At 42.9% G+C, this 19316-nt stretch overlaps 1 protein-coding gene across 1 annotated transcript; it reads right to left on the reverse strand.

Moving 5' to 3' along the window:
- Positions 1 to 438: 438 nt before the first annotated feature.
- Ssl1 (general transcription factor IIH subunit 2 Ssl1) lies at positions 439 to 19316 on the reverse strand. The gene is made up of 14 exons (XM_077653602.1): positions 19168 to 19316; positions 16725 to 16836; positions 15465 to 15551; positions 14419 to 14524; positions 13928 to 14033; positions 10719 to 10809; positions 8102 to 8189; positions 7126 to 7202; positions 6689 to 6719; positions 6552 to 6603; positions 6127 to 6233; positions 4063 to 4171; positions 3866 to 3905; positions 439 to 588 (listed from the first exon to the last, which is right to left on the reverse strand). Exons 1-14 carry the CDS (start codon positions 19224 to 19226, stop codon positions 466 to 468), a joined length of 1188 nt encoding a protein of 395 aa, XP_077509728.1. The 5' UTR covers positions 19227 to 19316; the 3' UTR covers positions 439 to 465.

Genomic DNA, 19316 nt, shown 5'->3' on the forward strand with positions numbered 1-19316 from the left:
ACAGCGTGCCTGTCATTCATACTTGTTGAACAGTCATTGGTTATATGATCGCCGTGTGTTGCCTTCCCTACTGCTTCTAACTGCACACCTTAGTCAATAACACCATAAAAGACACAGTTAAATGTACCTTTAAGCCTAGTGTTCAGCCGTCAGAACAAACTGCCGCACACATTTTGATGAAAATCAACACTAAAAAGCAGCAGCGCAGTGGACTACGGGGCGATCACACGCTGGCCTTTACTTTACTGCCACTGTGAAGCACACAGTATCGACATTCAGTGACAAATGCGGCCATACTGTTCCCGCTGCAAGTGACTTTTTGACCTTTGCAAATGAAAGCAGTTTATGACATGAAAACAAGCATGAATGCAATAAAAATAAAAAAAACTATGATTTCAACTGTGTAGATAGGCATGCTTTGCAAATGAATTGACACAATCATACTTTTGCAATGCTTATTTAATGTCAGGATGGTGCATCAGGTGCTGGCAACTTGCTTGCACAGCCAGGGCATGTGTGCAGTGAGTCGTGGATGAAAAGGTCACAGTCCAAACAGAACTCCTTCTTGCACTTGACGCAGCGATAGACCTGAAGCCCACAGCACGAAGCCCACGAAAAGGAAAATTTTCAGTCAACCAAGATATTTAGTGACTGTTCCTAGCTTCTTAAAGAAGCCATCCTATCAAGCAAAATATGTGGCTAGACTCAATACAATAAAAGCTGCTCTATCATCACAAGAATCAGAAGAAATGTACATGGGTGAAAGTAGGAACTCCCCAATATTTTACCTGGGATGCATTCATTCACATCTTAAACAGTAATCTTTCAAAACGAGTTGCATAGGTCGCTCAAAGAGCATTAACTCGTGAACTAGTTTAATGTACACCATGACTAGACTTCAAGAATGTTTCAATTTTGCCATAAGCCAGTGAGGCTTACAGACACCCCCCCCCACCCCATCATGGACACCACATAAGCAGTCTACATAAGCAGTGGCCACATCAGAATCGGCCTAATCAACCACAAGAATTGCTGCTGTAGAAGAGAGCCACCCTTCCATTAGCTTTTATGCAAAAGCATAAGGAGCTTGTCAGCTCATTTGGTGGCGTCCAGCATCACTATTCGGTACCAAATATATATATGGTCTGTGCGCTGATGTGGATCATATTACGTGACCAGACATTTCACATGGTCATGCAAAATCATGGTCATGACTCAGCAAAGACTGTGCGAGCATGACATCAAATACAACGTGATGTCACCAGACCAAAACTGACATTACCAAATTGTAAGTGATGACCGGAAGTGACGTCACAGAACTGAAACCGGTCAGATGTGTCGCCAAAATTGACATGATGTCTAGGTAACGTTAACTAAAAACTGAGTCGTGCTAATTGATGTCAACGAGATCTTTGTGCTATTGCCTAGGCATGCACTAAGTTTTGTCTTACAACTGGTGCCTAGGGTATGATATAAAGGCCCTGTTCAATGCAGTCATCTTTATTTACTTTAAATGGTGTCACTTGTTTAAAGCAGCACGCAAAGTGAAAAGGTGGGCATATTTCAGCACAGCACACAAATACGAAACCACCGTATTTACTTGCATATAAGCTGACCTGTTTTTTTCAAAATCCCACTCTCTGAACTCCGATGTCAACTAATACACACATTACAGTCATGGCGATGCGCAAGCCTAGCTAAGAACTTGGGAAAGAAAGAGAGAACGACGTCAATGACACTGCTGTGGAGAGTCCTGGGTTCTGACTGCCTTCAACCCTTCACGAACTACAACAGTTGCTGCCACCACTACTGTGAAAAGGTTTCACACCCCACTTCTTTCGCAAGAGCTCTGAGCAAAAGACCCTCAAATAAAGCCGATACGAACGTAAAAACAGGGCCCCACCTTGCCATTAAAACACTGAAAGTACACTTTAGAGGCATCGGCCTAAAAGCAAAACTTCACCAACTTGCTCAGTCGCACAACAAGTCACTCCTCCTGAACACAGGTGAACATTCTCAGAAGCACTAAAACAAGCTGTCATCTAATATGCAGGAGCATAAAAAAAGTAAATGAGAGCACACAACTTCAATGTCACCAAAACGTGCACCACATGCTGCAGAAAGCAGCGGGAGTGCCTCTCTAGCGATTTCACACAGCGCCGCCAGAGCTCTAATGTTGATAATATGACATTCCAACTTTTTTTTTTTTCCAGCTTACGCTCTTAGGGGGTTGGCCTGCATATCATATAAACTAATATGCATTTAAATACAACACTGCATGCCCTCTACGTGCAGCACTTTCTGTAAAGAAGCAATAAAATGATATCACCAATGATGAGCTGGGCAGCTCGTAAATAGGTATTACTATAACAGAAATAAAATGTAAAGGAAGAGTTATGCTAAATGAGCCAATAAGTGCCTCATAATGTCATGCAAGAAATATTGCCAAAAACACATCTGCAATGATGTCACATTCAACCACTAAACAAAACAGAAAAACAGCATTAGTGCTAAATAATATATGATGTGATGCGACAAATCTGCCTTAGCACGAATGGCTTCACATTTCACTTTCACGCTGATTGCCTTCCAATGCATCTTTGAGCTTGATTTCCCCATCGTTTTTTCATCCTGCTATTACGTCGGTTTCTACTGGTAGGTGGCCTACCAGAGAAAGGAGGTGGGTGGATGGATGGGTGGCAAGTGGAGGCTTGTAGGTGGAAGGTGCATTGGGTGGAAGTGGGTGGGTGGGTGAAGGTTCATAGGCGGGAGCTGCATTTGGTGAAGTGTGGAGGTGGGAGGGTGGGTGGTTGATTTCCTAAATGGCTGAGCTGGGTGGAGCTTCTAGAAGGTGTTGCAGGGGATGGGAAGGCCCATAAAAAGAAGGCTCGGAGCTGCGTCCACCAGAGTGTCCTTCCTGATAGGGGAAGCTTCATACAAAGACCACGGATTTCTGGAGGAAAGAGGACTATATTGCTAAAACAGTAAAAATTAAATTCTGCAATTTTCATGCACACCACAATCTAAAGAGAACATCCAAATGATTCCTGCATGTAACATAACTAGCTATACATTCAGGTTTCTGCCTCAAGGATTCCACTGCAAAGATTCAAAACCAGCACTTGTTACAAGGACCTTACATTTTAGAAAACTATCTTGGCAAATGTGGTGATGCACAACTTTCCCGCTCTTACTGCATTAGCAGTGTAGTCCTCTTACAGCAAAAAGTCGTCATCTCTGCGTGCATGTGTGAAGCCCCCGCCCATTTTGAGTACCCACTTGCAGGTGCACTTCTGGACATGGGGATCACCTGTAAAAATGCATTTCCAACCTACGAGCCTCCGCCAACCCCCCACTACCACTGATCCACATACATCTACCATCCCCACCACAGACCCTACCCGTACACAGCCACCCTTCGACTCCTCACCACCAGAAACCCATGCATCACTGGAACAAAAAAGTGATAGCAAAATGAAGTCACCATCTGTTCACCCACCTCCACCCTGCTCCCCAGGTCACACTACAGGAAGCTCTAACCACCCTTACCCTCCAAAAGACTCCACCCTCCAGAAAGTCACAGAAAAGTGAAAAAAAAAAACAGAAAAATGAAATAAAGTTCAGAAAAGCCACGGGAGGTGATAACTCCAAAAACCAAATGTTAGACCAGTACTGCTAAAGCAGATTTGTCACATCACACCATATTATCGCCCGTCAATTTTTTCTACTCATCCTTAAACATCCTGTATGTTATCTTGTACTGACTGTTCTCATAAAGTCAGCATCTCCATTAGTACATCACAGTTTCAGTAACAATTAGTAACAGTAAGAACTAGTGACAATTACGTAAAGCTCCAGCACTTACATGCTTGTCAGTTATGGACACTTGACAGGCAAAGCAGATTCTGAAACAAAAAGAGCAGGTTCACCTTAGCCAGCCAGCATTACAAAACTTGGGGCTGTCTACACTTGTCTGAAAAACAGCAGCTTATCCCTGCACCCAGTAGTAGTGTTACAAAATCAAGAACACAGGCATGAAGAGCGAACAATAGCAAAACTTACACAGGAGTATTTGCAGGTAACGTGTCCGGTGGCACCTCTTCAAATGCTTCCAGGGCAAAAAGATGGTGGTAAGATCGTGCAAGGTGAGGTGCCGACACCAACGTCAAGCCTACACATGAAAAAAAAAAAAAAAACAGGATTATGAAAACATGTCTAGAACCATAATTACGAATGCCAAACAAACACCTTTAGACACACATTTACACCTCACAAAAGTTTTTCCTGGCCTGATTTCAGAATAAAAACTCATTATGCTATGTTGACTGAAAGATAATAATACTCCAATTCCTATATGCCATTACCTTCTGTTTAAGATTCCCAACTTGCATGTTTTCACTTTAAGTCAGCTCTGTACTACTATCAGTAAGGCAATACGAAAAACTTGGGAGCCTTCTTAACCACATTCTTAAGGGCCAACTTAAGGCCTTTAAGAAAATGCCCCCCTAAAGAAATGTTGAGGGGGGGGGGGGGGGGGGCAACCTTGAACACCCCCCCCCCCCCCCCCCCCCCTTCAGGAGTTATCCTGATGATGTCATGTCCCAGCTGACCCATAAGGAAATTTTAAATTTGACGGTGCTCTCTGAGTGGTCAACTGTGGTCATCAGGGTCACATGATCCTAAATGGCCAATGAGGGAAGTTTATTACAGAGAAACCGAGTCTGTTCAAACAGATTTGCCAAGAATGGACACCACCAGTGCTGGCATATCAAGGCCTAAACTAAACAAACTAAACAAACTAGGCCATCAACAAGAAAACTAGGAATATAAACTGCCGATGAATAATAAATCATGCAAGCACTGTTAGCATAATTCCCGCATAACCACAATCAACCATTATGACAATTATTTTTCAACCTTCACTGAATAATCATATGCATAAAATCATTACTCCCATGCACGAGTTTTCATCACTGTAATTGATGAATTAACAAGCCACTTCACTGTCAAAAGTGGCATTATAAGATCTATACTAATGACAACAGGTTTTATCTGATACTCTTGAGAAAGTGCACTTCTCAATGCTTGTGTCCGTGACCAACAGCACATGAAACAAAAATTCAGTAGGCCTGACCATGTCTCCACAGCTTCAGACTTCATGCTTGGTTTCAAACATTTGGTGAGCAAGAACTCTACAAAAATTAGGCCAACAAAATCATTGAGAAAGTTCTGACAAGTGATGTTGTTCACTGCCCACATAAAAAAGGAACCAAATCAAAGCAACAAATTTGTACTGCCCATGAATTAAACAAAAATTGGCTTGGCATGCAGCTTACCACAGCTAAAATAAGCTATTTAATGCGTTCAGGGCCATGTTTATTCTACACTTAACAAGTGCAAGTAAGCAGACCTACCAACTCCAGAATGTTGAAGATACCAAAAAATGCTAAAATTCAATCAAAATATAAAAGTTGCTTTGTTATGAGACAGGTCACATTTCATATATTTAAAACTGCCCTAACCCAAAACAACTTCGGAACACACATTTTAAAATGAAAAAGAGAGTCAACAATAAGGGTGGTGATGCTATTGCATGTTGGAGGAGCTGAATGATTGCCCATGGCACTTCCAAAATTGGCTCCACTTTATAACTAGCATCTACTTGACCCCATTTTCTGCCAAAGATGAATGGAACCAAGTGTAAGACCTGTTTACTCTTCCAAGACCTCCGCCCTCCACTTCGGTGTTCTTAGTATGCTGGTAATGCGCTACCGTTAGCTCATTCCTCCAGATTAATTACTCGAGCTGAAAGTTTTCCAGTTTCCAGCAGTATCTTCCCCTGCAACTCAAACAGTAACTGCATTATAAGAGGCAGCCATAGAGGTTATATTAGCATATTTTAAACCCACGTCTTCTCCAGTAGGATGCAAGGAAAAAACCATAAAATCATATATGGCCTTACAATAGAGTAAAACCTCGTTAATTCGGTATCCGTTAATTTGTAAATTCGGATAATTCGGACTGCCACTGGAGCCCTGCCAAACACCCATGCAAGTCTATCATGTTGCAAGCTCTATGCATAGACAACAATCATCCTGTAACATTATGGGCAGTGCTGAAACTCACCACAGGCCTTGCACTCCACAGGCAGAGAGCAGTATTTGCCATTACACTGCGGACAGAAGTAGCCACCTTTGCTCAGTCCATCTGACGGGTTTTGGCTGTCCAGATGGCTGCAGGCCAACACAGAACATTGAAAACTGTCAGCTTAAGCACTAGTTCACATAAACAATGCCACTGTAAAGAGCTGGGACACCTTCAGTTGTTCACAACTATCTGGGATTGTAAGAGTAAAATTACAATAATGCCCCACACAAACAGTAGCTCTGCACAAGTAAATTCCCTTTTTATAAACTGCACACATTCCCTATAACCGAAACTTAAGAGTAGTAAGGCAACTTTAGCTACATGCCTGCACATCGCAAGCTAAAATCATATTCAGTAGTGCCCGAAGATACTACACACTCAGTTCCAACGTAAGATATGCTTACCAGAAACACATAGATGGCTTGCCCTCACTCTCTGTTCTGTGGTAAGGAAACCCTGCACAGAAAAAATGTGAATTACACCACATGAAGAAATAATGCTTGACAGCAAGCAAACAGGTTTCCAAAAACGGTCACTTTACCCATTCTGATTAGTGAAGACTCTGCATTGCCCTGAAAAAATAAAATGAAGGAACAAAAGAACAGGTTATTGCAAACTAAATTAATCATACAAACACTTTAAAAACTGATTTAAAAGACACTTTAGACTAAAGAGGTTATGTTTCCAATGCTCTAGCTAAAAAATGAAAAGTACATTTAGAAAGGATTGGGTGAGTGGCAAGTTGGCAAATCATATCAGTGTACTAATGTACAAATGGTACACAGGACGGACAGAAAGAGGAAGAAAAAGTGCTACTAACAACTGCATGAAGCTGTTAATGGTGCTGCATTCTTCATCCTTTTAGTAAAGTTGTTCGCAGTACCATGAACCTTCCTCCTGCTGTCCATGCTGTGTGCCATTATGTGCCAGAATACCTCATCAAGTCTTACAAGCATGACCCTAGGCAAAGTGAATTACCGTGACAGGTGGAGGAATAGCGTGCTGGAAGAGAATATCCTTGAAGTGATTCTCATCTAAGATAACACTGTAAGTACCTGAAACGGGAATAATGAACGAAATACACTTAGCAAAGGTGCACTACATGAGAGAAACTGAAATCCCTCAGCCCTCAATCCTTCTATGCTAACAATTGACTATTAAACATGAAGCCATGAGTACTCAACATGTACTTTAAAACAACCTAAATAAATTATTTATAACCATGAGTCTTAATTCTGAGCGTCAGAGAACACAAACCAAGGTAACTCTGCAGACTTGAAGGCATGTGCCCTCAAAGCCCCTTGATACGACATTACTACATGTGGCATGGCACAGCACGCTGCACATAAACATCACACAAGCTAGCACATGGCCAATCACCACATCTATGCACAGTTTATTAAACTTGGCCAGATTCACGGTCTCCAAGGTTCTGGCAAAATACATTTTGACATTAGTTGACATATAAATGTCGTGGAAGGCATCAGATGTTACCAGCAGGTGAATCAATGGAATGCCATAGCTTCAAGCTTTTAGGAAGCAATAGTTTTGCCTTCCCCATTGGTGTGATTTGCACAATACAGTAGATGTGCAACATGGGAACAGCGAAAAGGCGTAAGTAGTCCACACTTGCTTCGTTGGTTTCTCCAAAATCGTGACTTCCAGAAGAAAAAAATGCAGTATTTTGCACCATAAAAACTACATATTTTGAAGATGTTGACAGAAAAACATGGCAGCACGTAGCTAGATACCTAGCAGTGACATCAGGATGGGGGGCTCCTTGGCACATTTTGAAAGCTGTTCAGGTTGCTTGAAGCAAAAAGTTTGAGAACCCTTTGTTTAGCCTAAGACATAAGTATTTGCAATCTGAAGTTCCGCCAACTTTTGTTTGGAAAGCAAAACACTAAGAAAAGGAAAGAGAAAAGTGACATCCACTTTCCCAGTGGCTACATACCTGCAGTGGTTTTGGTAAGCTTGCAGCACACATAGACTTCAGCTGCTAGACCAACGACACTGCAGCGAATGTTACACTTGCGCATGGTCTGTAGAAGGAAGGAAAAAACAAGTGACATGAGCACACAATACCAGAATGGTTAAAAAGCAGAGCACCAGTGTGCGCCGATCAGCCCAAGAAAGCAGCGCTAAAGAGGAAAAATCCACCCATCCCGTGCACATAAAGCTTAGAGCAGCTCATACCAACAAACCTAGGTTACTAATTTTAGCATTCTGCTGCCCAAGTGCAATCTTTTTAACTTCTTTTAACACTGGCTTTGAAAAAAGTGTCCCATCTGTCTCATCACTAGTAGTGCGTGCAGTTAAACACATTTGCAGTAGAGGGCTTAGGGCCATTTGGCAGCACCTGAGAAAACCTATTAGCGTCATGCCTAGCACCACTGACCCACTCCTACTCAAGCAACTACGGTTCACGGGCTTAAAGGGACGCTGTGGACAGCTCTAACCAATTTTCATTCATCATAAACATTAATTAAATGGTTCTTTCTCGCTATGTTGATGCTTGTTTGGCAGCAAAGGACTCATTTATTGCTGAGAAACGTAGATTTGAAAGTGGATTTTTTTTTTCCCCCTGACATTCGATTCAAACCTGTGACGACAAAACCGAGAAGGGCCCAGCGATAACTGATAACTGTTTGTAAGTAAATGATGGTGTGGCACAGTCTCACAAATTAAAAATAAATGAATAAAAGACCTGGCCTCATTGCAGTTTGCTTGTGAAAATGGCCAATGGCAGCAAAATCTGTATTACATTTTTATGCCTTTTCTAGCTTATTATAAAAGCCCCAATTTCAGTAAAAGTAGCTTCATTGGCATCAGAATGCAGTAATCTATTGAATCAAGCCAGTATCAATTTGTCCTCAGAGTCCCTGTAGCCCTTTAAAGGCCTTGGACAAGGTCAGTTTGTTTCCGGCCAAAACCGCTACTTTGGCTTTTGACGAACCTGACAAAGCATACCTTGGGGTTCTTAGCTGGGTTCCTAACAAACTGAGCACGTAGAACACCTTCGTAGTTATCACTGGAAGCAAGAGATGGCATGATCCCAACACTCCATGTGTGCAACCCCATGCTTTGAGTGTTACAATTATCATGCAACTGAAAAGTTCAAATGATGTGCAGAAAGTTTGATTTTATCATTCTGGCATGAATGATAAAGCTTGTCCTGCTTCAATTATGCACACGTGGGCATGTTTTCTAAACATTTAGAAGCACAGTTTGCAGCTGAGAGCCCTAAAACTAAAGGGCTATTTTGGCATTGTCTTTGGTTTGAAGCATTCGCCGTTAAAGGGACTATGCAAAAAATTCAAAGTCGCTTGTAAATGTTTTCTGTGTTTAGAAATGATGCTAATGAGCATTCACACCAAGCATAAGTCTTCGGAACTGAGCTGGCAATTTATTATAAATTTAAAAAAAAAACGTGTTTTTTAAAATTCGCGGGCCGATTGGTATGCACGTAGTGACCGATTTTGGAACTAAAATCGTGGAAGAAAAACGTCACTGTACCATGACGTCGCCAGGCCACCACACGTTCTCATTCGCTGGAGCCACGGCAGCCACGACGTCACGGGCACACTTCCGGTAGCCGTGAAAATCGTCTGCTCGTGCCGCCGCGCGACCCTCTCGGGCAAGCGCGAGCCAGGGCATTGCCTTCGCGCATATGGTTTCAATTTTCCTCTGTCGCCTCCTTCTGTCGGGAGTTCCGGAGCCACTCGCACGGCTCTTCGTGGGCACGCATAGTGCTCGATGCCCATCACGGCCGTAAGAGCGAGCAGTCGCACCTCGAGGTCCGGATTTATTACTGCTAATTACAACAGACGACAAGCAAAGAAACCCGACGCGCGCCACAATCCAGGAAGGCGAAGAGAGACCGGAGAGATGCCGCCACGCCGCCGACGCTGCTGCTGGGGGGCTAGGAGCGACAACCGGAAGTTGCAAAGCGAGCGTCATCTTATGACGCATTCAAAGGCGGGGCCCAGTTCCAGACCTGTTTTCTTTATTTTTGTCTGGTGCCCCGCGTGTACGAGTTGAGGGGGGAGAGGAGGAGCATAATTTTTAATCGTCTATATCTTCGTTGTTATTGATGCTAGCTTAAAAATCCTTGCGTTGGGGTGACGAGTGATGAAATGCCTATCTCTCGTCTGCTTTACGTAATCTCAATTAATTTATTGCATAGTCCCTTTAAGACGTTCACCCCCTAACATGTTGAGCTGCTACTGCACAGGCTGCCAGTACTACTCAGGAATAAATTGGCACCTTTCTTAGCATAACACATTTCTGTTTTGCGAAATTCATTTCTTCAGACTGTGAAATGCTACCTTTAGGAATTTCATGCTTCAAAAAAAGCACTTTTAATGTCTGTAGCAGCATACTACATATCAAAAGCAGGCAACACTCCTGCCTGCAGTAATATAAAAGCAACTAAAAGGTAAATGCCGCAACCACAATGGGTAGTTTTCACTTCAGATGTGTCCTGAATGCCCGGCCATGTACAGGAATCCAACACAATGCGCAAGCTACAGCATCATACAAGGAAAACATCTGCGAACAGAGCAACCCACCTCGATGGTTGTTTGGATGTTTCCAGGGTCACAAGTGGTGAGGCTGCCCATGATGATCAGCACTTCCCGACTGGTGTGCACAGGTAAGTGCCTATCAGAGAATGGTAGAACCACTAATAAAACAACCATCATATTTATCAGGAACTGTGCCACCTACTTCCTTTGAATTTGTTCACAGACTGTCCTTTAGTAAAACACAGAACTGTTACATTTGATTTATTTATCATATAGAACACAGGCCACTACGGTGGCTCAGTGGTTATGGTGCTCGGCTATCGACCTGAAAGATGCGGGTCCGATCCCGGCCGCAGCGGTCGCATTTCTATGGAGGCAAAAAGCTAGACGCCTGCATACCGTGCAATGTCAGCGCATGTTAAAGAACTCCAGGTGGTCAAAACTATCCAGAGCCCTCCATTGCGGCGTCCCGCATAGCCTGAGTCGCTTCGGGACGTTAAATCCCATAAAACCAAACCAAACCATACACAACACAGACTGCACAACTGATCAACAACACTAGGGTGATGTACATTCATTAGCTAGTTGTTTATACATAATCTGTTGATGCCACAACAGCAATGAGCACCATGAGTGCAGGAGTGAGGTGTTAGTGTAATGACATAAAGAGCCGCTATCATCAAAATTGAAAAGTAGCACCTCCGCCCATCACATATTTCATCCATGTTCCTTTTCAGCATCAAAATGCAAAGCGTAAGCTGTAGCACACTGCGTATATCTTCAGCAAGCCAATAAACACTTAGGCAGTAACCACATGCAGGGGTGGGACTGCACAGTCATTTTAGAGCAATTTTTGGAGCAAGTAAAATTGTGTTTTGGAGCAATATGGCTCAGGCACATTTGCATATTGGAGCAGTTTGGCGCAGCCAAAATTGCACTTTGGAGCTTCTTCGAGCAAATTAAAATTTCATTTCTGAGAAATATGAAGCAGATAAAATTACATTTTGAAGCAGTTTGCATAAAAATTAGTGGGGTTTTATGTGTCGAAACAACTTTATGATTATGAGGCATGCCGTAGTGGGAGTTCTTTAATGTGAACTAACATCGCACAATGCACGTGCCTCTATAACACTTCACCCCTTTTAAAATGTGACCATCTCGAGGGGATTGAACCAAAATCGGCCGAAATAATTTGTAAACAGCGCATTCCTCTTCATGATACCTCTCGCTTCAACACGATCACAGCACGAACGAAGATACCATCCCTTGGCACAACTACGCTACCCACCTGTTGCAATGCCCGCGATAGAAGACTGCACTTTCCCCCGCCAGGCCTCCCATGAGCGCACGATAAAGAACTAGCTTTATTGGCTCGCTCTAGCAAGCTTTCAACTGCACCAACAGCAAAAATTATACTATCCTTGGAATGAACAAAATACTCATGTTTGCTCATCTTTGCCGTCCAGGCATGGGTAGCGAAAACTAAGAACATGTAAGCACAAAGCAAGCCCAACGAAACGTGTACGAAGCATGCACTTTTAAAACAGAACAAATGAGGCTTCTATACTACTTGAACTCCAGAGTGAAGACTGTCGGCAGCGCACATTGCTCTGTATCTGCCGCATGTAGTTTCGTATTGCCACAAGCCAATCAAGATGCGGGGCGACAGACAACTAGAAACGACAGAGTTGGTCGATGGAGCGGCAGCACGGCGCAGGCTCTCGCGTAAAACCGAAAGCACTGGTGGCGCTGCCATTGAACTATACATCACCACGTCGACACTCATGACGGGTGAAAATGCTCCCAAACGCCCTGTCCAATCGACGCAGTAACATAATATGAGTCACCACAGACCAACAGAGCCGCAATCGACCATGAGCTGGTAAATGTAAAACTGTTCTAATCTATCTTTATTCTAAATCCGCCACGCCCTCAGAATCAACATGGCTCAGCACCCCATTAACACAGAGTTTGCTCGCAGCGCCCTCAGCCTCCCTTTCAATGTTTTGTGCACTGTTTTGTGCGTAAGTTATGAAACGCTGCGCACTTGGCCACGCTGCTCAGCCCACTCAACCCCATTCAGTTTCTTGGCGTCAGCAGCGACAACAGCCGGAACCGGGGAGTGGCTGAGCGCGTGGCACCACTTGCTGGAACCAGCTAAAAGAGCACGAAAATTATTAGAAACTGTGCGAGAGGCGCCCACCGCACAGAATATGAACAGCTGCATTTTATTTTCGAAAAACGAATGGTCACGCTGTTTGCGACTGCTGCCGGAGCACAGATGCCGAAGTCGTTCTGGCCCAATTTTCATCTCTTCTCTGTGGTTGGCACAGTTTGGAGCAAGAAATTGCGCTTGTATCAAAATGGCACAATTAGAGCAGCAGTCCCACCCCTGCACATGAAGCAATGCTCCTGGCGACAATGATCACGACTGTCGTTGCTGCCGTCGCTACACCCACACGATGCGACGAGACCCAGCAGCATAGCGCCGTGTTTCAGCAATGCAGCTCTGTCGTGGCCGCTTCAGTGTTCAGTCACCTTGCATAAAATTATGCGGGAAGTAAAACTGCACTAGTATCCTGTTTTTCAGATTTTAAATAGCAGGAGGCACATAAAAGCAATGATGAAAATTCTTTTTGTTAATACATTCCATTTTTAATAAAATATATAGACCCGAGGAATTCTGCACAGTGGTGCCTCACGAGATTTCTGGAATGCTGAGACTTGTAATCAGTGCGAGATATACCCTACAAGATCCTATTTTGTTCCACAACTTCCAGCAGACTGAATTGTTACGATGCATGGGTGATGACGAAGACAGCATCGGCAACTTCTTCGGTGAAACGACGACAGAAAATGAACTTCAGCGGCAAAAGACTGGAAGGCAAACACGCACAATGCATTCTGCTATTGGCTAGCCTCACAAGCCAATTCTGAGTGATAGGTGAAATTTTGCACATACTCAGAACCCAAGCAACGCAATGAGCAACAGTGGCTCAGCAGCGCTCAACTCAGCAGCCACAGACTCAGCGGCCCTCAACTTATTGTGCGAAGCCATTGTGTGGCGCATTGCTGCGAATTACTGCCTCATCTGGCTAGTGCTTTAGCCCTTGCATCGTGATTTTCTTGCACCCATGAAGAGCCCATTAACAATTTGTATTTCAACAAGAATCAGCAAACAAATTTTGGCAGCAACTATTCTTCACTGATTGATGAGCAAAGCTTGGATGCCTACCAGAAGGATCAATACTTACCGCAGTACTTCAGCAGCAAGCTCAAGAGAGTTCTGCAGAGATGGTTCACCTGATGGAACCTGTGTCTTGCAAGACTTTAGAGCTTCCACCACCTTCCCAGCATTTCCTGTCATTAAACAAAGTGATAAACGAAAACAGGACAACAGGACAAGCGGTCTACAGACAGCCACATGTCAAAAAAACAATTATGAGTGCACTTTGCATCTGCAAGCCTAACACTCCGCCTATAAATGCAATGCTTCTCAAACATCTTTCTTAAATGGCTAAGGATACAAGATAATTTTCCCCAAGCATATACATTCCTTGAGAAAGCAACAAAACATTGGGTAAACAACACTAATTAAGGTGTATGTATTGAACAGATATAGTGTGCCGACATGTTTGAGTTAAGTAATCAGCAAGCCTACTGCATGTACCTCTATTAACAAACATGAAAGAAGTTGCAGTTCCATAACGAGTAAGTTTTCAAGAACAAGAGCAGTTTGACTAACCTGCCAATTCACAAAGCTTCTGTGCTCGTTTGTTGCAAGTTGAGATGACACCAACATTGCTAATGGGATTCTGGTCAAAGAACTCTTCCACAAACAGCTCCAGCATCTAGCAGAGAAAAAGAAGGATATGACAACACACTTCAGGAATCTGTAATATGTGTGTCCAAAAGCCCACTTCCTTTGGCCATTCGTAACACATATCATAATATGACCTCAAGAGCCCAACTATGTGACATTAAATATCATGTCAATTTTTTAAAATTAAAAAAACCTAATGAAAACCTAATAGTATACAACAGCAACACTACAAAAATATATGCCAGTTATGTGTGAAGTGAACAGAAACATTTGAAGAAAGCCTCAACTCTGGCCCGTTTACCAGAAAAAATCAAACTGCAGGCTTTGGGTAGTGGTTAAAGGCTGACCAACGCATTTAGTTCCTGTCTTCACAAAATTTTCAACAAAGCTGCTAACATTCCTTTGTCTCTGATATAGTACACACAATGTTCAGTACTTTCATCCTAACAAAGTTTACTAGCACATCAATAAAAAAATAGTGGGTTATACTATATATAGCAGTAGCGCTCAAACTTGGTTCTGTGATGCCCTTGGGTTCCCCGAGTGCCTACCTCCATGCATGCCTCAACCCCCACCTTTCTTATTCAAACTTCTATTTGGAACTAGCCATACTTTATTTCATACAGCAGAATCTTTCATTACAATGCAAGACATTACATTAATTGAACTGCAGCATTTTTTGTGAGACTGTGCATCCCCATCCCCTATTTTTGAATGCATGTTAGGTGGGAAAAGACAAAAACCAAGACATACGGGGTTCCTAAGCATTTTTTGAGAGCCACTGTGGTTCCCTGAGGCCAGAAAGATTTATGACTTATGGGGTATAGTATTGCACAGCATGGGTCAAAGTCCATTTTCTCCTCTCCTAATAAGAGATGCCAATAGGGCATGACAGTGGAGGGTGATCAGCTATGGAAGTATGCTAATCAGACTATGAATGAGAAGGGCACAATGTTTATGGGAGGTACCTTCAGTGTGCAGATGAGACGCGTTGGTTTCAGATCTGGCTCAGCCATGGCTTCAGAGAAATCAACAACAACATACAGGTGCCTCATCTGCAAGAAGGAAAAATTGGCAGTGGCTTAGCTCGGTTATGCCAGGATATACATAGCGAAAGCTAAGGCCTAGCTTGGTTAGCCTTGGTTAATCTTGATTGCAAGTCCAGGTTAGTCTGGTTGTCTGGCTAGTTGTTGTCAAGTGGTTCGTCACGCGGTTGGTCACGTGGTGCAGTGCGACCACGGTGGGAATGCGAGCATGGTGGGAATGTGAGCACGGCGAAACTACGAGTGCATGGCCAATGCAGCTTTTGCTACAAAAAAATTCATCAGTCCTGTAAGCTGGGCAATTTGTTGTGACATTTTTTATGAAAAGGCGCCAAAAGTGTACAGTACACAGAGCAGAACACACAAGAGACACATGTCGTGTGACACAAGATCATATACAGACACATACAATGTGTGTCTCAAGTGTTATCTACATGCTGTTTACTTTTTGCACCTTTCTGTAAAAAAAAAAAAAAAAAAAAGTCCTGTAAGCATACAACCAGCCCTTTATAAAAAGCATACAAGAAATATATACATGCTTCATGTGACTTCTGCATACATTTCAACTCCCCTTAATGCTACCTTGGTCCTCGTTGGATTGACAATATGTATTAATCCATAAATAAAAATAAATAACAGCAACATAAACAACCCGTAGGTTGCTCACAAAAAAAAATTCAATGAGCGCAAAACTAATTATGTGTTGTGGCTACATGCAGCAAGCAAAACGAAAAAAAACAGCACTAGGTACACTAAATTCTAGTACAGTGCATTGCTACCAAAGTAAGTCGAAGATATTTATCACATGATAAGGCATGTGAAAGATTCCCACCAATTTTGTATGAACATGCAAGATGAGAGCGCATGTATCAGATGATGCTAAGAGGGTATTTTAGATTAACGCACACTCCTCCAAAGTGCATCAGAACCAGTTGTAATTGTTTGCAGTTGATGGCCTTTCGACCACTATTTCCACAAAGAGTAACACATGTTCTGCATTCAATTTATTCAAAACAATATATGTTCATCATGGGTAAACAACAAACTCACTATTACGCACCTAAATGTTGCCCAACAACAAACACATGTAGGCAGATCATTGAATGACCTAACTTGAGAAACACCCTAAACAACAACCCATGTGAATCATGACAGAACATTCTTTAAGTGCTCCTCAACGCTTACCATCCCGAGTCGAACATTCTTCTTGGCCAGCATCTGTTTGCGCTTAGCCCTGTGGACAAAGTCCAGCACACTTGGTTGCAGGAGCCCCGACTCATCTTCCTGGATGGCTTCCCTGTAATGGACAGACAGAATATTGTTTTATCGTCAGCGCAAGCTTTGGACATTGTAAGCAAAACCACATAAATGTACGTCACTACCCTAGTGACATGGTTAAACTAAATTAAATAGTTCTAAGGACTGCAAGAGTAAGTTCATGTATGCATCATGTATGCATGATGTCGTTTGTTCCTTGTTTACAAAATACAGCCTCCTATGTCTTGCACATAAAGATGTTTGAAGTTTTTTGTTGGTTCGTTTGCTGTGAAAGTTGGGAATTATTTGCTATATTTGTGTTCTAAAACTCAAGCATGCACTATGTGCCCTTGTTGTACATGCAGCACTACAATGATGATTTCTTGTTTTTTTTTTTCTTTTCTTTCTGTAATAACTAAAATGTATTAGGGTCCTAATGTATGCAATAGTGTTTTAGTGCATAAGCATGTTTTGAACGTTCAGGAAGATCAGGCCATAGTCAGGTGGGAAAACCACCTTTGGCTAGGTTTTTCTTGGTTTACCAATGTAAATCAGAACAAACCAGTATAAAAAAAACAAGGGCAGCATGTGATTAGATTCTGTGCCTATACCCTAACATGTCACATCTAGTTGGGCACATGGCCATAGAAATCAAACTGTACCCAATACAAGTGCTTTGAGCATTCCTGAACTTAAAAGACAGCAGAATACTAATGCAAAGCTAAGTTGGTAGTCTGGGCAGCGATGACAAAAAGCAAGCAGGAGACAAGCAGAGGGCATTTTGCTTTCGTTTCCTTTTAATGCGAAAGCATTACTAGTCCCATTAAGAGAAAAGCCGACAGTGTGTGCTAGTGTGTGTACTTGCAGATGGTACCGAAAATACCAGCGATGGCAAGAAAAACAGGGTGATGTCAAGTGGCTGTAGGACACACACAGCAAGCTGTGAGCACCACCATTTCAGACAATCCAATACATGTCATTAATCTACGTCCACTGGCTGGCCTCAATGTGGCGCCAGTTTTCCACACTACATTTGTGCCAAAATTGTCAGCAACCGTTTGCAGTGTAGCGTTCCGGGTGGTGTCATATGAAGTTTGCAGTGTAGCGTTCCCGGGTGGTGTCATATGATTTCTCGTTGCATATAGTTTACATGTGCCAGTCACATTGGAGGCCAGCTTGCAACAGGGATTCGAACCAAGGATATATGCACCTTCAATTGTATGCCTTCCCAGACTCTTTGCCTCTTCCCTTAAGGCGAGGTTGAGGTGTCCACAGTGATGTGAGACAGTTACTGCGCCATTTACTTTTCTCAAAAAGCAATTTTTGCATCAAAATTGTGCCATAACCTTTCCTTGTACACCCTTGGGGTGGTGTCATTCAATTTCTCCTTGCATATAGCACACGTCTCTTAGTCAGGTTGGAGGCTAGCTGGCGACAGGTATTCGAACCGAGTGTTTCACTCGGACCTCTGCGGATTCTGCGTTTGTGGAATCGGCGTTCGGAGGCGCGTTTCTGTTTTATTTCTCAATGCGCAACCTGCGTCGAGGTCGAAAGCTCAGGATGACACGCATATGCTTTCGCCGTCACAACACGTAGCAGCCTTAAGTGCCGTCTAATCCTTTTTTTTTTTTTCACGTTTACATCATGCTTTACACCAAAGGCGAACGGGAACTGTTTCCGCGGTGAGCATGTTTTGTTTTGTTTTTTTTTTCAGGCAGGTACGCTCTCTGTCATAACAAAAAGCAATGTAACGCGCGTTTACAAACACCTCGTGTCTCTACGACATCGTGAACGACACACAACAGTCATTTATTTCGCTTTCTTTTCATTATCACTTTGCGCAGGATATGCGGGACGGTAATAGAGAGAACAAGGGCGATATGTTTGTAGTTGTCAGTTTGCTATAGGTGTAAATTAGTGCCAAAAAGTGTGTCATGCAGGACGAAAGCAGCATGCGTAATGTTTGACCCCTCGCTCTTACTAAGAAACAGAGACAGAAAAAGACAACCGAGTAGCAAAGATTATTACCGCGATGCGCGTACAAGAAACTTGCCGGCAACTAGTGCAAAGAAAGTTTATATTAAATTTGATCGACGTAGCGGCTATTAGTGTTGAGTTTCGGATAAACGCTTTGATTTAAGTGCACCTTATGGACCATTTTTCTTCTCTTTTTTTAAACAAAAAGGAAACGATTACAGCAAACGAAAGCACTGCTGTAGCGTGCGCAGCAACAAGAATGGTCACCGGTGTTTTCAGTAGAGTAGCACACTAAAAAGAAAAACATGCATCACTGTGATTTTGTGCGCAAAACATTGCCAATGCTTTTGTTGTATGGTGTAGAAAAAAAATTGTACAGGAATTACCAACTCACCAAGTTCTCTCATATTCGGTCTCCCACCGGTATCCTTTACCATCTTCTTCCTCCGCCATCTTTAGATCAAATGAATCGCCTTGTAGTTGTACTCAGTTGTATGCCGCCGGAGGGCGACACATGTCAGCCGGCAGGACTCCACCGCGGAA

The sequence above is a fragment of the Amblyomma americanum genome, chromosome 2, assembly GCF_052857255.1.
Source record: "Amblyomma americanum isolate KBUSLIRL-KWMA chromosome 2, ASM5285725v1, whole genome shotgun sequence".
In the NCBI taxonomy this organism is placed as follows: Eukaryota; Metazoa; Arthropoda; class Arachnida; order Ixodida; family Ixodidae; genus Amblyomma; species Amblyomma americanum.

What these genes read in the sequence shown, in the direction of transcription:
- Ssl1 (XM_077653602.1), bottom strand. Translation starts at nt 19,226, where the DNA reads ATGGCGGAGGAAGAAGATGGTAAAGGATACCGGTGGGAGACCGAATAT. An exon ending in GCTTACCAAAACCACTGCAG is followed by an intron (nt 7,203 to 8,101) that starts GTATGTAGCCAC and finishes TTCCCGTTTCAG; the next exon opens with GTACTTACAGTGTTATCTTA. An exon ending in CTATTCCTCCACCTGTCACG is followed by an intron (nt 6,720 to 7,125) that starts GTAATTCACTTT and finishes TTATTTTTTCAG; the next exon opens with GGCAATGCAGAGTCTTCACT.